This window comes from Poeciliopsis prolifica, unplaced genomic scaffold (assembly GCF_027474105.1).
Source record: "Poeciliopsis prolifica strain line A6 unplaced genomic scaffold, Auburn_PproV2 SCAFFOLD034, whole genome shotgun sequence".
Classification (NCBI taxonomy): Eukaryota; Metazoa; Chordata; class Actinopteri; order Cyprinodontiformes; family Poeciliidae; genus Poeciliopsis; species Poeciliopsis prolifica.
This window is the reverse complement of record NW_026562409.1, coordinates 4,000,858-4,016,808: the sequence shown is the minus strand read 5'-3', so window position 1 is coordinate 4,016,808 and position 15,951 is coordinate 4,000,858. Positions and strand designations below refer to the sequence as shown.

Below are 15,951 nucleotides of genomic sequence, written 5' to 3'. Positions count from 1 at the left end.
CCAAACCAGCAGAGGGCGCTGTGACCACAGGACTGTAACAGAGCAGGCAAGATGGCGGAGTCTGAGGAGGCCAAAGCGCCTTCTTGTAGGTTTCTGTTTAAAAAATCCACTAAGAAATTCTCAGGACGGAAAAGAAAAGCGAGTGGCAGTGACAAAGGTAATTAATTCAAATCCGACAGCATTTAATTAGTTTTTAAATTGTGAATTTAGGGCATTTTGTTGCTTTTAAGGTCGGTTTGAAAAATCTAAACTAAACAGGCGGTGGGTATATTTATGTGCTTTCTGCAAATAGAAATCACGTCAATGTTTATGATTCTTTATATCTAATCTCTATGTCTAAAAGTTTTTGGTAAATTGTGTTTTAGCTAGATGTTTGTGCTGCATTCCAGGTAGCTCGGAATTCTGATGTTTTGGTCACATTCAGGCCATTTAAGCTTATCTTCGGTGACACATGCAAACCGGAAGCTTTTTAATGACCGTACAGCCTCCTGTCAGCTTTAAGTAAATATTTGTCTCTCTTTTAGACAGTAACAGTGATGAGGACCAGAGCGCCGTGGTCAGAAGAGAGAAGAAAGATGGTCGGGTCAATCCCATGATTCAGAGGGTAAGGGAGTGACGCAACAATGCTGATTCTGGTGAGGATTTGAAGCAAATTATGATTTTTATCTCGTTTTTCCAGACGAAAAAAGTAGAGAGAGATGCTTTATCTTCCAGTGACAGCGATGAAGGCAAGGACGACAAGATCACAGTTTCCTATAAGTCTACACGGTCAGCGGTGAGATAAAACTTTGATACTATTAGTGAAAGAAATTATCAAAGTGTTTTGAAGGTGTAAAATCTCTTTCTATCTGCTATTTAAAATATAGAAACCGGAGGGACCTGAGGACATGGGTGCAACTGCTACATATGAGCTGGACACAGAAAGAGACAAAGATGCCCAGGCAATTTTTGAGAGGAGTCAGAAAATCCAAGAGGTAACCCCCCCCAAAAAAAAAACTTGTTACATGTCTGAGAACTAATAATCAATATTATTATTTCAAATTAAACAGGAGCTCACAGGTAAAGAAGATGATAAAATATACCGCGGCATCAACAACTACCAGAAATTCATCAAGCCTAAAGACACCACCATGGGGAACGCCTCTTCTGGCATGGTCAGGTGAGGAGGCAAGCGTTTATTTGAATTATTTAATTTCCTTTTGGGATACAGTACTTTTTAAGGTTTAGAAATGGACTAGAATAACTGCTGGAAAACTAACTGTACTTAAATAACTTTTTTTTTTGTTATTTAAGTACAGGGAATTAAATTGATCATAAACCGAATGTCAGAAAATTGAAGTTGTAATTAAATGTAATCTTTACAACAGGAAAGGGCCGATCCGCGCCCCTGAACACCTGAGAGCCACAGTCCGGTGGGACTACCAGCCAGATATCTGCAAGGACTACAAAGAGACTGGATTCTGTGGTTTTGGAGGTTTGTTTAGCAATATAAATTATGTAAAACTTTATCGTGTCATCTTAAAAATTCATTTGTTTTGTTTGAATATTTTGCATGTTTTTTTAAAGACAGCTGCAAGTTCCTTCACGACAGATCGGACTACAAACATGGCTGGCAGATTGAGAGGGAGCTGGATGAGGGCACATATGGAGGAAATGGTGAGTAAATGTATTTTCAAAATCATTCCTGCACTTTTCAGCATTTTTTAACTTGTTTATTTCACTCTAGATGATGAGAATTATGAGGTGAGCAGCGACGATGAGGATTTGCCTTTTAAGTGCTTCATCTGCCGGGATTCTTTTAAGAATCCCATCATCACAAAGTGAGTCGTCTCTTCAAGCTTTTCCTGTGATTCGGTGTTTTTGGGTTTTCCTGACCGGTCAGCTGTGTTCCAGGTGCAAGCACTATTTTTGTGAAACCTGCGCCCTGCAGCACTACCGCAAGTCCAAACGGTGCTACGTGTGCAACACTCAAACCAACGGAGTCTTCAACCCTGCAAAAGGCAAGAACGTTCTGCCAGAAAAAGCAAGAAGGACAGATTATTAATACATTTATGAACTCAAATATGATTTGTCTTTTTCCTACAGAGCTTATTGCAAAGATGGAGAAGCGTAATGCTGCTGCAGCAGATCAGCCTCCATCAGAAGAAGAAGATTAGCATCATATCATTTTTTTGAAACTTCTTTGTGTTTGTGTAAATTTTCAATAAATATTTTTTAGAAGCTTTACAGCCTCCATTTTGGTAAAACATTAAGCTCCACTGAGTTTATTGTTCAGGTTTTAATTTTTGCCCTTACATTCAAATATACATGCAAACATATCAAGCATTAAAAAAAAAACCTTTCCCCATGAGTAACACTCCGATCACTCAGTTTCAAACTGTGCAACAAAAAACAGCCTGAAGCAAGTGAATAAAAACCCATTTACATCCTGTTTGTTCAGTTGATTAATCATGAACATTTCTTTGAGGCGGCAACAGTCACCTGTGGAAAACGATAGTTTCCATTTAAATGCAAAGTAAGTGTTCCTGAAAAAATATTGAGCAGCTTCTGATCGACTCAGAAATGGCATTTTGTGTTTTAGTGAAGCGTTATCGGGCCTTCAGTGCCAGTTTGTGCATCTCTAGAAAACAAAACATGAGCAAGACATCAAGAAAGGTGCAGAGTATCAGGACCATTAAAAGAAAATAACTGGTATGGTGGAGTAAATTTCCACCTAAAAACTGAAAAGTTGTGAGATTTAATATATTTACAAGAACAAACCGTTGACTGTTTGATAAGTTGTGAATTTATCAGAATTTAGGCAATCATTTTATATATTTTTTTGACATTTTAAAACCAAAAAACTAATGAAGAAAACAAAAATAATTTCTCTGAGATTATAAAGCTGGACGTTTGCAACAGTAATATTTAAGCAGTGAATTTAGGATGTTCTGATTCAGAAGAAAAACTCATTTTTAGAGAACATATTAGATATCTGATTTTATCTTTAATTTGAGATTTCACCTGGTAAAATTCTGTTTTTTCGCCTCCTGCACATTTCTGACTTTATAATGTCAGAATATTCTAGTTTTAACATTATAAATTATTGCCTGTAAATGTAGAAAATTAAATTTTTTTCCTACATATTTACTTTTTTTCTTGTAAATTGGTGAGTAATTAGGCAGAAATTTACTCCTCCATGCCCAGTTTAACCCTCATACTGTTAGCTTTAAATTTCTCTGAATAACAACTTCCTTTTAAAATACCATGGAAATCATTTAAAAGGAGACCAATTACATCACAAATCCCGTCCTCAGTGAAGAGTTTCTCCATACAATCCTCTGCTTGTTGAGTCCTTTACTGTCAGAAGTCCCAGTCGTCCACCTCTAGGTGGCTCAGGCCCGACTCCAGACTTGCCAGTCCAGAAACGGAGTCCTGTGGCCCGGAGTCCTCAAAGCAAGTGATGGGTGACACCGGTTGCAGCAGCTCAGGCAGCGCCTCTGCCGGTCGACGTTTGATCTGAAAAGACAAACATAATGCCAGATAAATGGGAAGGGAGAAGCTTTTTTATTGTCATAGCAGAAATTAAGTCTCAATTGCAGCTGGAAAGATGTTTTCCCAATACAAAAAGTAGGGTTGTAATAACTAATCGTGATTAATCAATTATTGAAATAATCGTCAAATAATGTAGTTATCAATTAATCTTTTAACTGGAGTATACAGATTTTTTTTTTATTTTCTGAAAGAACATAGAGCAATAATTAAGCCAAGACTATACCAAACATATTCATTTTGCATTTAATAATTAAAAAAAAAGGAAATATTGTTGCACCCAGAACAACATATCTGGATACTTTTGCTATACATAATCAAGTTATTACATTTTACTTAAAAGGTAAAAAAATGTTCATTTTCTTATTTTAAGAAAGGAATTGAATTATTTTTTAAAAAGTTATTTTTCACATTGTGTAAGAAATGCTTAGGTGGTTAAATGAAAAATCTGCAGAATATGCTGATTAATCGCCAGAATAATCAATTACTAAAATAATCGTTAGTTGACAAAACTTATTTCAAACCGAAAGAAAACATGCCTGAACTCATACATTTTTAAAATTCACCCACCTGTTTGAAGAAAGGATGTCCAGTAAGAGTGGCAGCAGACGGTCTGCAACAAAAAGTAAAAATGAGAAAAACGCTTTTCGTTTTTAATAATCTCATTCCCAACTTGAATCCGATTTCACCAACCTATTTTCCGGATCTCGCTGCAGACACAGCTCTACAAAGTTGTGGAACTGGGGGGAAAATGTGCGGTTATACGGATGTCCTCCAGAGGATGAGGACGGTTCTCCGTTTGAGTGCCGGAGCCCGCCGCCCCTCAGGCCTTCGCAGATCCCCGAGTCGGCAGCAGAGCGGGACGGCTTGAGCGACAGCTCCTCCGGGGGAATCGTGGCGGTATCCAGCAAGCAAGGCACGGTTCCGTTCAGCTTCTCCAGAAGCATCTTCAAGAAAATAATTAATGTAGGTCATGTTGTTAAAACCAGATGTCAGTGCTTTCTGAAAATATTTACACCTTTGGATTTTTCACAACCACAAAACTCAATGCATTTTGGAGTTTTATGCTATAAATAAAAAGTAGTGAGTTTTGTAAAGTGAACTAAGAGTTATATATTATGAATATAAGTTGTCGAGTAATGAGTTAATCTAACGTCGATGGATCTTAACAATCAATAAATAGCATTTGGCACCCCACACTGGTGGTACGTCAAGAAAAGCATGCCCCGTAGCGGGAACCCGCATCGCTCTAAATGGACTGAAATATGACCAAAGAGGGAACTTTTAAAGATATAACATTCTAATGTTTCTTAATCACGTGAGCCCTGAACGGTGGGTTTTATTTCACAGATGAATTGAAATAAATATGGTTTTGACACCTTTTTTGATACATTTGAATCCAAATAAGCTGCGCTGGGCCCGCCCCCAACTCGACTTTTACACTCATAAGTGAAAACGGCTGTAAACGGAGGTGCAGTTATACAGCTGTACATCTTTGAAAAGCAGAAGTGGAACCTCCTGCACAACCTACAGGAGTACAGCAAGTGGTTACTGGATGATAAGTCAACAACAGAACACTTCTTTTCCAGCAGCCATTGTACAGCGATGGTGAAACCAGCTGACCAAATGTGCTGGAATTGTGCTTGGGTTTCTAGGTAACGGGGCGGGGATTGTTTGGGGTCGCTAGGTAACAGCACACTGCCCATGGAATGTAAACATTAATTTACTGGAAGTATAAAAATGTAAATTTTGTCTCATTTAATAGATAAATTCAGAACTACAGCTGAGTAACTGGGATTCTGGTTTCTTTACTTGAATTCAAGCATTTCTAATGAGTTTCTGAGGATTTGCTAAGGTACCAGAACAGCTTTCTCCTGATTAACACCATATGACGCGTCAAAATGTCTGAAGTAGCTTTGAGTTTCTGATCACCTGCGTAGCTGGCATGTCTTTGAACGGCACATGTCCATTGGCTAATTCACAGGCCGTGATGCCAAGGCTGTAGATGTCTGACCGAAAGTCGTAACCCTGCAGATTCTGGGAAAAGCAGTTCAATTATTTGCCGATAAGACAGACACAGAGGGCCGCAGAACGTTCTGATGCGCCGTACCTGCTGTAGCACTTCAGGGCTGAGCCAAGGCAGCACCTTCACACTGTACTGAGGGAAGTCATGAACCATTTTGGCCCTTTGGCCGTTACGGATGAGGCTGAAAATACTCCGCAGACCCGACATGCAGACTTGACCGTCTGCAGATATCAGAACATGACTGGCCTTCACACTCCTACATGAGCAAAATAAAAAAACAAAACACCATCAGTCAAATCCAAGTGCACGGTTTAACTAATATCTTTTTTTGCCACAAGACTGTTTTGGGAAAACAGAGCATGTCCAGTCAGAGGCTTCTTCAGATTCTCCGTAATACAGACTGCTACAGGAGGTCTTTCCTGCCAAACACTGCCAATCACTATCTACCATAACTATGAAGAATCTGAAATGAAATGATAATTTACCTATGGGATCCATAAAGTATTTTTGAATTTGAACTGAATTTAATTTCACTACTAGTATCTGAATTATGCAATCAAACATAAAATAAAACTTTTCCAGGTATTTAACTTGTCCAAAATGTTATAAAAACAAACAGGTAGGCCTGTTTTGATAATAAATTTAGCTGGATGATAAATCATCACAGTGATTATTGCAATTAATGATCATATTGTTTTTGGACTAATTTACTGGGACTGGCATGATAATACACGTTTTCCATTTCAAAGAACAATAAAACACTCCACACTGGACCTGGAAGATATTTATATAAATAAAACACAACTAAAAATGATAAAGCAGAGATTTCTTTTTTTTTTTTTTTTTTTTTACCAAAATCATAAATAAAATGATTTATAAACTCTGTATACAAAAAAAAACTATCAGAGGGAAATTAATTTGTCATGCAATTAATTAAATTATTATTGCAACAGACTAACAAACAAGACAAGCAGAGAGAAATATTGAGCATAAATGCAATCAAAACTAGCGAAGATTATTAATAATATAAACAAATAAAATAAAGTAAAAACAGCTTTTATTCTCCCAGAAAGGGGAAGTTCATGCATGTAGCAGCAAGAACCATTATGTAGGTCCACTCAAAAAGTTCTCAAAGTGTTTGAAATAACATGTAAATTAATGAAATTAACAATAACAACAATAATAAAATATAGACGATAACAGAAAACACAGTGCGGTTTCTCAAAATGGGCTTATCTTTTTCATACATATATCAGTTCATCTTACCTGTGTACATATCCCATGTGATGGATGTATTCAAGAGCTTTTAGCATGCCGAGCAAAATGTATGCAATGGTGAGTTCATTCATCCCATCTGAAAAATGAGTGCAGATGAGATCTCGAGCTGAACCTGCAAGATCAAATGATAAAGATAAGAAAATTTCCTGCGTTAGATTTAACCGGGGGAGACATTTGGAGTGTTTCTGTTTTTGTACCATAAGCCATGAATGGTGTGATGACCCAAAGCTCGTTTTCCGCTATAAAGACGCTTCTGTACGGCAGAATACTGGGGTGATGGAACAACTTTGACACATGCAGCTCACCCTAGTGTACAGAGGGAAGAAAAGTCTTTTAAATGAGCAGGAAAAATTATATCAGACAGAAAAAAACACTTCACTGCAAAACCACTAAATTGTTCCTGTTTTCTAGTGCCACTTGAAATAAGACAAATTCAACATACAGCAACTATTCAGAAAGATGAAGTTGTTTTGTTTTAAGTATTTATTTTCTTAATATTGATCAAAAACGTTCTAGTTCCACTGGAAGATTATTTCTTGTTAGTCATTGCACTTAAAATGAGACACATATTCAAGAAACTGGACAAAAATACAAATTTTTGCAGCGCTGTGAAAATCTAAATGCCACCCTTTTGTTTTCTTCCTCATATTTAAATGTTTTCAAATCATCCCAGAAATTTTAAAATCTGACAAATCAATCAGAGAATGTAACATAGGTAGTTTTCAAACGATAAACTAATGCAATAAGGGGAAAAAGTAGTAAAACCTATCATGATTCTGTGCGAAAATATGAATTTACTACTTCAAAAATTAAGCAGTAAAAATGTAATTAAAAAAATTAAATTAAAAAAATATTAAAATAAATAATCAAAAATAAACTTTGATGATTTGCAACATTTAAGTGAAGAAATCTGTAAGGAGGCATGCATTTTTTCATACCACAGTAGGTGAAATAATAATTCCCAATAAATCAAAGTTATAAATGATTCTTAAACAGAAGGAGGATGCAGACCTGCAGGTAGGTGACCATTTCGTTGGTGCATGACTCCAAGTCAATTCGACGAATGGCCACATGCTCTCCAGTGGGTTTGTAACGAGCCAGATTCACAGTCATCAAGTCGTCCAAACCTTTTCCTAACAACCAAAATATGTTTCAGTTTAAAAATAGGATGCAAACTTATCTTTGAGTTCAACGTTTACCTACAAAGCTCTATTTATAGGTATAAAAAAAACACAGAAAAAGTCTACAAAAAGGATAAAAAAAATTAACTAATCCTCATGAGGCATAAAGTAATCTGCAAATGTTTAAAACAAATGTTTTATCTGGTGTTACTACGACTTTGTTCTGGTGATCTGCCGACTTTATTCTTGCAGCGTTATAACTTTGTTCTTGTAATTAAAAACAAAAACTAAAGCGTAGTTTGACCCTTGCATTCTGTCGCAAAGTTGACCTGAATTCAAAGTCCAAATAAACAGAAACTATGGAACATATTTGTCAAACAAAATGGCCGCCCTGGGTATGCTGACATCACTTGTTGCTATGGAAACAGAAGGAATTAACAGATGAGAAAAAAGTTTCAAAAGTTTTCAAAAAAGTGTATTATAATATTAACAACGACAAATGAGTTTTTTTAGCCAGATATTATCAATAAAACAGTTTGTTATCACAAATTAAACAAAAGCACTAATAAGCTAGAATAGAATTAGAAAAGCAAACGAATGCAAGCATTAAGAAAAGTGATTTGGTTGTTTTTGTGGAGAAACTACCCATCGAAAATTTGTTGAAACTGTTCATGCTAAAACATAAAAAGTGCATAAATGTCATGTTTTCTTTACCGATAACGGTGAGCAGCTCGTATGAGCCGCTGTCTGGCAGGAAGGAGCCCATCGTGTCTCGGCGTGGCAGCGAGCTCAAACTCTCCTCACTGTCCTCATGGGGCTGGAGCAGAAAATACTAATCAACACGAAACTCTGATTTCAGCTTCATTCATCTCAGATAAAACCTTTGAACCGTCACAAAACAACAGGAAAGACCAATCTGTGGTACTACAGTGTTAGGCAGACAGACAGGACCAGTGGATTTAAAACATTAGTAATAACATCCATCATATCCAGTGAGTAAAAGTCTGACTTAAAGGTCAAATAATTAAAAATATAGTAACAGTTCCACTTTAAGATCTACAGTGTTTCACCGCCAAAGCTTGGAAATAAACTCAGAAGCAAAATCTCCTTTTAACAAGATTTAAATCTCATTAAAACCAAAATATATTCACTTTTAGATTTTTAAAAAAAGCTGTAAAAGTGAAACAGCAACATGTTCTGGGATTTTTAGAAGTTGCCTAGAAGAAACATGGCAAGAAGAAAGAGAGTCACTGTGTGAGTAACATTAAGGATTTTCATCTTACTAAACAAGAAATCTTCTCGCTATAATGAGATATGAAACTAATCTCAATTGAAGGAGAATTTTTCTCATTTTAGCAAGTTCTAAACCTCATTTAAGTGAGATAAACTGTCATTCTAAGAAATGTTATAATTTCAACAAGAAATTTTTGTCTCGTTAAAACAATGTATCCCGATATAACGAGGTTTTCTCATTTAACGAGAAAGTTTCTCATTAAAATGATAAAGCCTTCTTATTCTGAATCAACCTAAACTTGTTATAACTAACAGATTTTTTTGTTTCAACAAGAAACTCTCGTTAAATAAATAAATAAATCTCTTATCAATGAGAAATTATCATTTTAATGAGAAACCTCATTATTACAAGATTCAAACTTGAAATGATACAAAAGTTATAATTTCTGAAATAAAATTTTAGTAAATTCATTTTCTAAAATTCAAATTAGAAAGCTATCTCATTTCGGCTTTAGAAAATGAGAATGGTTTTAATTCTTTCATGACAAACTTTACTGTTCTAACGAGAATGCTTTCACGTTAGAGCGATAAATTTTGAGAAGCAAAAAAAAATAAAAATCTCTCATCTCTGTTTAGCAACAAAATGCTCACTGTTTAACGTCAAACTTTTCCGTTAAGATGCTACACCTGAATTTGTTTCCAAATTGTGGCAGTGAAATGCTTCCGAAGGATCTGTGGTCACAGTAAGCTAAGTGTTTGTGAATCACCTCTAACAGAACAGCAGCATATAAACATTTCCACATTCTTGGCAGTGAGGACTCCTGATTTCCATCAAGTTATCGCTTTTGAAAAATGATGGAAATTAACCGACTGCAACAGTGAGCTGGTGAGGAGGATGAAGGCTAATGTATGACTTCACTTTAAAATAAAAATGCACATTTAGCCTTGGTAAATATCCCCATAGATAAAACCAACGACTGGTTTTATAAGCAGAAAGTTAAATGGTAAATCTTTACGCACCTAGGAAGCACAAATTAAAACCGGCTAAGCAGGAAAATCGAGCATGCTCTTGCAGCCAGTTTAAAGAAACCTATGTAAATACTTAATGTTCGGTGGAGTAATCATGATTAATCGATTGTTGAAATAATCAACTAATTTAATAACTGATTAATCATTAATTGGAGTATATAGACTCAAAAAGGCCACTTTCTGACAAAACAATTTGCTCACAGTTGCAATTAAGGCTAAAATGAACAAAAAAGATATTAGAGCTGAAACGAATAATTAGATTAATCATGATTGATTGATTTTTGAAATAATCATTCACTAATTTAATAACCAATCAGTTGTTAACTAGAGTATAGAGTCAAAAAGGCCAATAACTGAAAGAACAACATGCTCAGAACTGTAAGTCAAAAAAATAGACAAAAATATTAGGGTTGAAATGATTAATCAGCTTAATCATGATTAATAGATCACTATAAGAATTTCCAACTAATTTAGTAATTGATTGTTAACTGAAGCATTCTGACTCAAAATAATCTGACTGCTGAAAGAACATCATACTCATAACAGCAATTATGTCAAAAATGGACAAAAAATATTATGGCTGAAATGATTAATCATGATTAATCGATTGTTGAAATAATTGTCAACTAATTTAGCAATAGATTAATCATTAACTAGAAAACATGGACTTAAAATGTCAACTGCCAAAAGAAAAACAAAATCAGAACTTTACTTAAGCCAAAATTGGACAAAAAATAAACTTTTTGCATTTAATATAAAAGAAAAAAAACCTTGATCTATACATCTTTTTGACTAAAAACTCCTCAAGTGTTTGTTTTAGCTTCACCTAGTTCAAATTCTATTAAAAATGTCTTAAACACCATTTTATTAATCTGTTTGCTACATGTTGATGTTAGATGTGTTTTGGGTTCTTTTAGCTGCATCCTGTGCTGCAAACAATCAAGCTTTCGATAATGGAATGCTGTTATCACATTATCTTATTTTAAACCGTAATTGAAGTGTTAATTTGCATTTTTTAAATGAATTTCTAGTATTGTGTTTAAAAATGAAATATCTGCAGAATGTGGTAGTATTTCCATCTGATTAATCTATTAATTGATTGAATAATCTATGACTAAAATGATCGTTAGTTGCAGCTTTAGTTTTCTGACCAAATGGAGAACCGAACAGTGATCAGACCCAAAATGAACAGCAAAGAACTTCAACATCTGAACTCCATACATACACAGACTGCACTAAGAAAACATCACAGCACAGGTTCTTTACACAATAAGCTTGGACTTTCAGTCTGTAATGTTTCTATTTTAATAGGCTTCACATGAAAAGTATTAAATCCATGAGGAAAAACAATAAACTCTGCAACAAAAGCACTCGTTTGTGAGGTGTAAAAAAAACATCTATAAAACAGGCATGTGCAGCATGAACTGGACACACATGCATACAAACATGTCCAAAGCCTGGAGAGATTATGAATCCCTCAAAAGTAAATGTCTGTGCGCACATACGTACTGTATCAGTGCATGCACGCACATACACAAAAGGCAACATGAAGAATGAGGATGATGATGCAGTGACAGGAGTACCGCACTTACTTTCCTGTGTGAGAATCCCTGAGCTTGCTCTGGGGTAGAGAAACCATGTCAATGACATAAATACGTGAAACACAAAGAAAACTAGAGAAGGATCTCTGTTCACAGGAGGTTTTTTCTCAGCTGCCAAGCACAGCCGCTGCATGATGGAGCTCTGACTGAAGGAGTTTCCTGTTTCACAAAATAATTTTTAAAAAAATCCATCCTAATTACAGATATTACAGTTTCAGTCAGAATTTTGCATGAACTCATAATGAATATAAATGTCATTGTAATTTGGGGATTTTATTTATATATTCCATCCGTTTTTTCCCAGGACAGAATGATTTTACAACAAAGAGTTGGGTGAACAAGATTTACGTTTTGGTGGATGTTCAGAAATAATCCCAACAGAGTCAAAATTATACATATACTACGGCTGGACAATGAGGCTTAAAATTTTTTTTCTGAAAATGAAAGAAAATATTTCCAAAAGTGGCTTTAATTCTAGTTTCTGTGAATTTCATAATGGAGTATTGTTTTCTTTAATTACAACAACAGAGTCATAATATTTACCAGAAAAAAAAAACATCTTAAAAAGACTCAGAAAAAGTTGTTTAATTAGTTCTTTCAAAATAAACTGTTATTTACACAGTTTCTAAGTCCTGCTGCTGATAACAATTTGATGCTGATGTGTTAAAAAAAAAAATTCTAAATATAATTTGTAAAATTTCTACCAAAGTATAACTTCACAAGATGCTCAACATTCCTCATTTTTCTCATAAAACTTTACTCTTATAACTAAAAACAAAGAATCAGTCTGTAAAGTTGGCTTGAATTCAAAGTCCAAAAAATAAACAGAAGCTGTAAAGCAAGATGGCCACCTTGGACATGCTGACATCACTCTGAACTATGGAAACCCAAGGAGTAAAATAGTGGAAAAAATATTTTTTTCCCCTCCAATATTAAATCTTCAAAAACAAAACACTTTAATTAAACGATGAATTTGATTTATTACCCATCTGTGTTTTTCTGGCCAGTAATTTGATGTTATAAACACAGTCTCTACTTATAAGCTCAGTCCATCATTTTTAAAAGGTTGGGCTTTTCTAGAGACGATCTCTTTTGAAGCGTCAGACCTGCAGTCAGCCGTCTGCCGTTTAACTTCCAACTTTAGTGCTTTTGTTGCATGTCTGCGTTTCTTTCCCTCCTTATCTCTTTATTTATTTCCTGTCTGCACTGCTGTGAATTCAGGCCACAAGAGCCACAAAAATACAACAAAAGAAAATGTGCTGGTTTCACATCTCTTTTTAAACTCAACATGATTGAAAGCTTGTTTTAAAGTCTGATCTGTAGCAGGAAACACAGCACTGAAAAATAACTTTACCTGAAATGTGGTTCAGGTGCAGCTTCCTAAGCAACATACAGCAAATCAATAACAAAATGTATGGTGATACATCAATGATTGTTTCAAAAATCACTTTTACACGTAAAATAATTTCATCCTGGAAGAAAAACAGCTCAAATGTATCAATAAAAGAATTAGGAAAACAATGATGTTGGTGACTGTTACACTAATTCAATATTTCCATTTCAACAACAAAGTTTTATTTAAAAACTGTTTTTTCTGGCTTACGTCTCCTATTTTAGCATTGAAATAACTTGAAGTTTCTACTTTTTAATCTGCTTTTAGGACAACTTCTCAATTGTCCAACATCAGCTGTATTTTGAGCAAAATGAATGTTGAATACAATCAAACTGCTATAACGATTCATTTGAAATGCACTGGGTAGCGCTAATCAGTAACAGCAGAAAAATACTGATATTCTTGCTCATATTAATTAAAACTAAAATTCTGAAAGGAACTTTCTGTAAGGCAATGGGAATCATGTGCAGCCAAAACAAATGATCAATTTGAACAAACATGCACAAATGCTGAAAGATGCAATCAAATGAAAATGAGGTAAAGCTGCAATAAAATAAATCCAATCCAGCAATTTTGCATAACAAATATATAAATTTTTTTAAAAACTGAAAAAATATTTATATTGCACAACATTTGATCTCCATCAACCCTTTTAAAATGTACTGTCAATTTCCATAAAAACCACTAATCTAAGTGCTGTCAAGCAGTGCTTATACGTTTCTCAAGATACATTAAAACATTTTGGGAAATAACTGTTTAGATTATTGATACTTTTTAAATAAGTACAAAGATATTGATTCTGATTGAGTGCTATCATTGAATAAAAGTGTCTCGTTTTCCACTTTCATTGTGGTTTTTCTGTCCTGTGTCAGTTTTGTTCGAAAAAGAAAATTTAAATCTTCTGAAAATTATTATTTTGTATATTTTATAGACTTAACACAATTTATATACATATAACCATGTCAATAAATAAAAATAGAAAAAAAAAACACAAAATGTTTTCTTTTGTTCATTGATCACAGTTTCACTTAAACAAGTGAATACTGCCAGCTTCTATTTCTGAGACTTTTCTCATTCTTAGATAAAATAAAAATAATTATTTAGCTTTTTCAAACCAGTAAACCAATAACAGCGTCTTTTACCATCATTTTTCTATAAAATGAAAATGACAAAAACAGAAAGAAATAAAACAGGTCAGACAAAATGATGAATAACAAATTTAGAATGATGTCTAGAAAGCAAAGCAAAGCAAGAACTGGGAGAAAACAACCTGAAGTAGTTTTTTAAAAATTGTTTCACTTAAACCTCACCTCCAAATAACTCCAGATCTCGCAGGCTCTCCACACTCAGTTTCTCAGTTACCCAGCGCTGACAGATAGAAAGGGTTAATTTCAAGCATAAAAAAAGGCAAAATGAAAGCAAGAAAAAGAAAAACACAGAAAGACAAAGAGAGAATAATTAAGGCTGTTGATGGCAGTGGTTAATAATAAACAGCAAGCATGCAAGAAAAATTTACTAAAATGTTTAGTTGTAAAAGTTTCTGTAAAAACTCTAAAAAAGCTAAAGCAAAAAATACTCTAGCAGACTTTATTTCAGTTGAATTTATTCAAAATTTCTATATGAGGTTTAATATTAACCTAGAAAAACAGTGAAGTCATGAATCAATAAATTGAAACACTTACAAGAAACGACATTGATCCTCCTGAGGTTCTTCTTACATGAGATGCTGAAATAAACTTCCTTTGAGAATATCTGTGAAAATAAAGAAACTGTGATGAAAAGGAAATAATGTTTCATCACATCCTGTTAAAAAAGAACTGATATTGTTTAAAATTTAACTGAAAAATAGAACGACACGTTCCTAATGCATCCCACATTGTATACTTTTGAGATCATTTCTGGTTTTTATCCAAAAGCTGACATAATAACATTTTAACTACATGTCAATAATTACTTATAATTTCTGAGAACCTCAAACAGAAAAATAATAATAATAATTGTCTTTATCACAGAACAAGAGCACCAAAAATAGCTTGTGAATAAAGTTTTAATTGTTCAAGTGCCAGATTGAGCTGAATTTAAACACAAAACAACAACAAAAAACAAAATAAATGTTCTGGTGTTTTGCTGAAAAAAGAAATGTAAATAAAAATGAGTGCAAAGCCATTTAAGGAAGACTTGAAAGCATCAAAGGCTATTGATTCGGTCCACTTTAAAGGACAAAAAGCAAACTGATATGAAAATTTATGAAAAAAATGTTTTTGGATGTTGCAAAACCATCCAAATACTTAATTTCCCCCGTGTTTTATTAAACCCTTCCAGCAAAACGAATTCAACTGGCAATACTGATGAAATAACTGTAAAGTATAAGGGAAAATACGTACACAGTGATAGCAAGCGAATTGCAAATGCCACATTTAGTGAAGAAAAACAGCTATTCTGTCAGAGAACAGCTTTGCTAATGTTGCTATTTAATGGTGAAGGCAGCATCAGCTAACAACAGTTAGCAAAAGCAGCTTTTTTAACTTACTGTAACTAATTTAAATGGCGTTATTTGACGCATAGCAACCTAGCGCCGGCGAGAGAAGAGTAACACGGTATAACTGGGGAAATACAATGTTACTAAGTACCTTTATTTATCGGTCCATCCGCTCCTGCAGAACGTTCTCAACAACCCCGTCTCTACGCTTCTGGTCGACGTTACGCACCAACTACGAGGTGACGCCGCTATTACGTATG

The 15,951-nt window shown here is 34.5% G+C and overlaps 2 protein-coding genes across 4 annotated transcripts; one reads left to right on the top strand and one right to left on the bottom strand.

Moving 5' to 3' along the window:
• Nucleotides 1-25: 25 nt before the first annotated feature.
• Nucleotides 26-2,224, top strand: rnf113a (ring finger protein 113A). The gene is made up of 10 exons (XM_055052146.1): nt 26-157; nt 525-604; nt 680-775; nt 867-974; nt 1,050-1,159; nt 1,368-1,474; nt 1,567-1,656; nt 1,727-1,820; nt 1,894-2,000; nt 2,086-2,224. The coding sequence occupies exons 1-10, from the start codon at nt 52-54 to the stop codon at nt 2,154-2,156; spliced, it is 969 nt and encodes a 322-aa protein (XP_054908121.1). The 5' UTR covers nt 26-51; the 3' UTR covers nt 2,157-2,224.
• Nucleotides 1,900-15,931, bottom strand: strada (STE20 related adaptor alpha). Of its 3 annotated transcripts, XR_008607435.1 has the most exons (14): nt 15,843-15,931; nt 14,895-14,964; nt 14,523-14,580; nt 11,811-11,839; nt 8,671-8,773; nt 7,847-7,968; nt 7,033-7,141; nt 6,824-6,947; nt 5,642-5,813; nt 5,464-5,568; nt 4,225-4,478; nt 4,102-4,144; nt 3,277-3,498; nt 1,900-2,011 (listed from the first exon to the last, which is right to left on the bottom strand). XR_008607435.1 is itself a non-coding variant. In XM_055052140.1 (13 exons), the coding sequence occupies exons 2-13, from the start codon at nt 14,904-14,906 to the stop codon at nt 3,343-3,345; spliced, it is 1,287 nt and encodes a 428-aa protein (XP_054908115.1). In that variant the 5' UTR covers nt 14,907-14,964; nt 15,843-15,931; the 3' UTR covers nt 2,249-3,342. The 3 variants fall into 3 exon arrangements, 2 of the variants coding, with proteins under 2 accessions (XP_054908115.1, XP_054908116.1); XM_055052140.1 differs by lacking the exon at nt 1,900-2,011 and having other exon boundaries at nt 2,249-3,498; XM_055052141.1 differs by lacking the exons at nt 1,900-2,011; nt 11,811-11,839; nt 15,843-15,931 and having other exon boundaries at nt 2,249-3,498; nt 14,895-14,949.
• Between the last annotated feature and the right edge of the window lie 20 nt (nt 15,932-15,951).